At 38.4% G+C, this 6,249-nt stretch overlaps 1 protein-coding gene across 2 annotated transcripts in view; it reads left to right on the forward strand.

Annotated features, from left to right (window-relative positions):
• The first annotated feature begins 446 nt into the window (after positions 1-446).
• LOC103387650 (methylated-DNA--protein-cysteine methyltransferase) overlaps positions 447-6,249 on the forward strand; it is a 22,723-nt gene continuing 16,920 nt past the window's right edge. Inside the window, exons 1-2 of one of the 2 annotated variants that reach the window (XM_008322391.3) lie at positions 447-585; positions 2,904-3,052. In XM_008322391.3, the coding sequence (XP_008320613.1) occupies positions 2,916-3,052 (137 nt within the window). In that variant the 5' untranslated portion in view covers positions 447-585; positions 2,904-2,915. The remainder of the gene's footprint in view (positions 586-2,903; positions 3,053-6,249) is intronic. The other variant, XM_008322392.3, reaches the window with a different exon arrangement.

Raw genomic sequence — 6,249 nt, forward strand, 5'->3', positions numbered from 1 at the left:
AAGTACTGGAGTAAATTAGATCAATTTATTACAAGTGTAAAATGTATGAAAACATATTTCACATCCAAGTTATATAGACAAAAGAACACTTTAATAATATTTTCTCAAGTTTTTTTTTATAAATGTATACTTCCCTAAAAGAAGCAATTGTTGTATTTGTTTCCCAAAATTCGTTTTTCCTCACATTACCCCAGCAGCATGTCTTTCCTACTGAGGCCACACTGTTATTGTGTCGTTTTCACATTAGCCCACAGTAAACAAACCTAAACCCGTTTCTCTTTCCGAATAAACATTACATATTTGAGCAACACTGGTATGGTTTTCATTTTTAATTTTTCTTATTTTTTTTAATCCCACATCTTCAACGTATGTTTTATTTTCAGCGTGTCCCTGCCCGGGGGAGGGGCGAAGACTTTATTAACCAATTACAGAAAGAGAGCGGACTTTTACTTTAACGTGATTTGTCAGTTTGACCAGGCGCGTTTGTTGAACCAGGAAGTAACTTCCTGAGACGTTTACCGCGCGGAAAGTAAGAAACATTCACCGTACCAGCGTCGCACGGACGGAATAAGCCTTTATCGTAAGGTACTAAACAAGTTTAAAGTCTTTATTTGCAAACCATATTTAAGAATTATCAACATTACTCCTTCTATCGAGAGCTTTTTATTGCCAAGTTGTTTTGCCTTGCACTTTATATACATATATATATAATGTCCTTACGTTTTGCTTTTAAATATTAACGGTGTTTTAAATGCACGCTACGCTAAATGGAGCTAAATGAGTAATATTTCCCATATCGTAGGGTTTTATTTTAGTTTTATTTAAATAAAAACACACACAACAAGGACACATGTTGCATTTTCACACCTGCACCGTCTGGTTGCTCTTTCTACCCAATTAATCACGCAGGTTTGACCAGGAACTGGTCTAATGAGAAACGAGTCCGATGATTGACGAGCAGCAGGACGCTGCCAGTGATTTTTAACAGCACGAGCCGCTTATTGTTTGTTTGTTCCACACCATGAAGAGCAGGCTGCACCCCCAGCTAGTCAAGTAGTCACTTATTGGAGCGGCACACTGCACCAAAGACGGCGACCAAGTAAACATGATAGCATTATTTTTAATCAGTGAAGACTATTAACCAGGGCCATTATTGCCAAAGTCCATTATTCTATCTGTGAGTCTATTAGCAGCTTGCTAAATGGCGAGACAGTGAGTGTGTTGAGCGCTTATCCAAAGTGCACTGTACCATTGTTTGGCTCAGAAATTTCTCGCCTTTATTGTCAGTGCAGGGAAACCCCTGATGAATACAGTGAGAGAGCTGCAAGACTCGAAACAAGAAAGTTGAAGGAGACGCATTTGTGATCGCACACCATGACAGCTGTGTGTGTGTGTGTGCGCGCGCGTGTGTGCGTATGCGCGCGTGTGTGTGCAAAAGAGGGGGAGGAATGAAAGTCTGAAGGAAAACTGTACATGCATAATTACTTTTTATACCACTCATCCCTAATTTAATCCAAGACTCTACATTTGCGTTTTTAAATTAAGGGTATAGATCACATTAAGCGTCATTTTTAAAAGAAATATTTAATTCCTTCAACACTGCACTACTAGTCTTTAGAAATCATTCCATGATACTTATCTGGATGAAGAACACCTCTCCTGGGAAAACCGGTATATGATAATATTTTCAAAATGTCCTCGTTGATTATCAGAAAAGACAGAAGTTATGACAATCAATGAATCACATCTTATTACATCTTTAAATCAGTTAACATCTAAACCCTGATAGGTTTGAAACATCATGGCAGTTTTAATCAATTTGACTAAATGTAAGAAAAATAAATATCAGCTGTCATTATTGATTATCAATTCTTTAAATCAGGGATTTACTTGTAGTATTTTTTTTTCATTAGAAGTGCAAGTCATTTGTTGGGTAATTTAATGTGCACAATGGAATTTGAAATATATTAGTCTGATTTACGAAGTCTACTAAGTAAGATACTTTCCTTTGTTATATAACAATAGTTTTTTAAAAGACCATTTTAAATTACATCTTTTAAAATGGCGAAATCATATTATTTAAAAGAAAGTGGATTAATTAATAATAATAGTAAAGGGACGTGGATTTCCCTAGTACCTCATAAATGTCTGTTAAAAATGAATAGATGTGTAGAACAACCGTCGTCATAAACAAACAAACCAAAATAATAATAATAATAATAAAAAAATGTGTAAACCACTTTTCAGATCAAGGTTCCTTGAAGAAAAGGTTTCTTCGGTTTGAAACTCTTACAATCAATGTGACCTTTATTTATTATAACCCTCATATCTCAAAAACTCACATATAACATAGTCAATCATCTTTCCTTCCCTCAAAGTAAAAATAAAAAAGGAACTGCTGTCTGGTTATTGCCAGTATCCATCTCAGTCGTCAGAAAAGCTGCACGTTTTTGCTGTTGTTAAGGGCTGGAAACCAGAATCCCATCGGAGTTGCACCCTAAGGAACAAATTTAATGCTAGAAAAACATCCCGGCCATCAACCAAAAATGACGGATTGAAAATAATGTCGAGCTATCTTGGGAATCCCCCACCAGACAAGGGAACAGACTGCATTGTTTTTCTCATTTATGTGATATATAGAACAGAAAGAGGGGGAAAAATGGGCGATTTATTGGTTAGATAGGCGTATTCTTTTCCATGCACAAAAGAAATATTGGATAGTAATGTAGGGATCAAGTCACATCATGACATTGTTTGGAGGCTAGGTGTTCAAATATGTAAGTCATCATCTGTTGTGGCCCGCTAGATTTTCAATACATCACTCCATGCAAATATGGGTGGGAAATTGTGAAAGTTGCCACATGAATATGTCAATGAACGCGGTATAATTTGTGCTTCCTTAGCAGGGCAGTGAGATGAAGAAGCAGAGGGAGAGCCAGTGCACTCAGAAGACCATCTCATTGCTGAGCCCCCTGGGGACGATCCAAGTCAGCGGATGTGAGAATGGTGTGCACACCATCCAGATCCTAATGGATGTCGCACCTGCTGAAAGGTACTGTACAACAGCCAGGCTGGTGACGTGATAAACAAAGGTGTGAAATTTACAGGCAGACAGAATCCACTCCTGTGATGGAGTGCCACCATTCCTCATTGGAAGCAGGGCATTTTTGTAGATCCCACAAGAAATATCCTGGAGAAAGTTGGGCAAATATGAGCAGGCACTAGAAATATGAGGGGCACTAGAATACAGTTGGGCTGGAAATTAGATTTCTGATGGCATGTGGTTGTGATTCTTCCTGCAGTATATTTGAAATTTTCAGAAAAATAACTTGTTATTACCCACGAGGGAGTTGATTAGAGCTGATGTCTGTGGGGTCAGCAAAGGCCAGGGGGAGCATGGACTGTCCCCCCCCCCCTGTTTATTTATGTTTCCTTCCCAGTTGATTGCGGCAGTTTTGAGTGTCAACAGACACTCAGAGATGTAATATGTAATTGCGTTTCATGCCTTACCCATCCCTCAAAATTGTTATAATGCTGACAGTCTTACTGAAGCGAATCAAACTGATTACACCCGGCATTAATAAGTACTTATTCCTTATTTTTACAAGTCCACACCCTACATCTCAGATTAGTTTTGATTAGATTGAAATTAAATATCCATGTTTTGCAGATTTGCATTTGATAACCTTGAATGGTTTGGGAAATTAAACCATTTTCCAATGCACCCAGATAGGAAGTTATCCTTTTAAAAATGTATGTTGAAATTCTAATTTATGGAAACCCATTAATGACCTTGTATATTATACCTCAACATGTGTTTCCTTCTCCACTGTCTGTTATTTCCTAAAATTTATGAAGCAGTAAAAAATTCCACTTGCTAATGAGTTGAAGTGGGAAAATTAATAATATGGAATTTTGATTATGGAGGATGTCCTGTAACCATGCGCGGGCACCTTTTTTTTCCCCGTCTCCTTGTGAACAGGGTTTAATTTGTGTGTTCAGGTTCAGTAGGAAAATGCAAATGAATTTAATGATTCGCATCACTAGATCATTTCTCCGTTTAATATTATTTGCGGTGTCGGTCATAAATGAGGCTTTGATCTCATCGCCATCTGTATGGAACTGAGAAAACCACAAAAACCAGATGTTTAGATTTTTATCACATCCAGTTGAATAAAATGGCATTGTTGTAGAAACTGGGGAGGGGAGTGTGGGGGGGGGGGGGGGGGGGGGGGGGGGGGGTTGTGTGAAGCTGCCTCAGATATATGGAGTAACGCAATGTAAACAGGCATTAAGGGAGGTGAGATAAAGTGACAAAATATAGGCTTATCTTCGCAACTGGCTTTACATGTAGATCTCAGCAAAGCCCGTCTGTAGCAGTAATAGTTCAGATGAGCCATTTCCATTGATTTATTTATGACATACTAAACAAGGCTCTGCTCAGCTTCGGCTGTGTTGTGGTACAGGCTTAGGGAGTCAGCCTGATAAATGATCTCTAAGACCATATTTTGGATAAGGGAGGAAGATGAAATCTATGCATAACACAGCAGATGTTTTCCAGCCAGACAGCCGTTTGAACGCCTAAATGATTGTGTTTGTTTATCAGAATTCACTCTCGACTGCGTCTGAGCAGCCACAGCAGCCACAGCAGCATTTGTGGCATTGATAGATAGCTATTGATGAATGCTATTATAGCTACATAAACGCCCTTGAAGTATTGCTTACGCACCATGACCGTCAGCTCTTTCTAATAGAAACGTCTCGAGCCCCTCTTGCTTCCTAACTGATCTTAGGAACATTTCCTAAAATCAACCTCCTCTGCCAGTCTAACGACAGCCCTGAAGGCACCATCAGATGAACAAATTCATTACATCTCAACAACCCCTGTTGGGGCCCTACGCACCAGCCGCCCAGTTAAACGGCGTCTCCCCTTTTTTTTTTTTTTTTTTTACTTTCTGGCACAAGTTCAGCAGTTGCGGGAAAATGATATGCATTTTGTTTTGAGGAGATTTTTTTTAATCTGAATTATTATACAGCTTGTCTGTTTATACCCAGCGCAGCCGCATAATGCAGAAAGAAATCGTTGAATCACTTTTTTTATTAGGGTGAAAAATGAAAAAAAAGAGGGCTGGACTCCTGCCCCGAGACATTTTGTGAGCATATTATTTTACAATGCTTTGATCAATTTGTCTGTCAAGCTGGCTGAGATGTGGGGGAGCAGGAAAAAAGCAATTTAGCTTGTGAGGTCCTCAATAGAAATGTACTACAGAAGCCTGTGTATGACATGTTGCATTAGAACCTGAGTAGTCTTTATTGCTTGATAATGTCGCGAGGCAATGCTGATATCAATCACCCTTTAACAGCCGCTGTGATATATTTTTATGAAAAGGAAAATAATGCAGCGGGTGTTTCTAGGAAAAATAATTGACATAATTCTGAGCAGCAGGATTTATACTTCAAACATAAAAAAAAAAATGTTATAAAAAACACACACACACACACTCCAAAGTGAAGTTAAAATTGTGTAGAACCGGCTCTCTGCATGTGCCTCTATAGAAAATTGTAATTAATTTTACACGAATAAACATTCAGTCTCATTTGCATATAAATATAAACAATATATTTTTGCATTTGAATTCCCAGCACACTCCAGTCACATGATCTGCTTAGAATCCTAAGTGGCTAAAAACCAAAAATTATCTTTATACCTCCTAGGCCATAAATCCGCCTTTTTTTCTCCGACACAAAGCCTTATAAATCTGCGTCTGATTTTTTGCACATTGCACATTGTTTTTAGTTAATGATTTTCATCTGTTTGTTGTCGCTGTGATAGCGGGGAAATGTACCATATGCTCCGGCAAAAGACAAATGATTAGCAAATGAAATTCTGGACAGCTGTCTGACTGAAAGTGTTTGGTTGATAGCATTCTGCTACCATAATTAGCTTAAGCTTTGGGTTAATTAACTTTCTACCTGGATATGCATAATAATAGCATTCTGCAGAAAGCCAAGGAGCTTTCAGTATATCAGCAGCACGGGCTGGCGTTTTATTTTGTATTTCAGCGGCATATTTTAATTTCAAGGGGCGACTTAGCTCGGGAGCATCGTCAAATATTGTAGATCTGACTCCTCAAGCCAGATAATTCTGAAACAATAGGGGTGTATTATGTGGCAGAAATGCCATTTCTGAATGTAATTAAAGCGGATGAAAGCAATCACCGATTTTTAAACGCTTTTGTCTAGCGTAGG

This window comes from Cynoglossus semilaevis, chromosome 12 (genome assembly GCF_000523025.1).
Source record: "Cynoglossus semilaevis isolate Cse_v1.0 chromosome 12, Cse_v1.0, whole genome shotgun sequence".
Lineage (NCBI taxonomy): Eukaryota > Metazoa > Chordata > Actinopteri > Pleuronectiformes > Cynoglossidae > Cynoglossus > Cynoglossus semilaevis.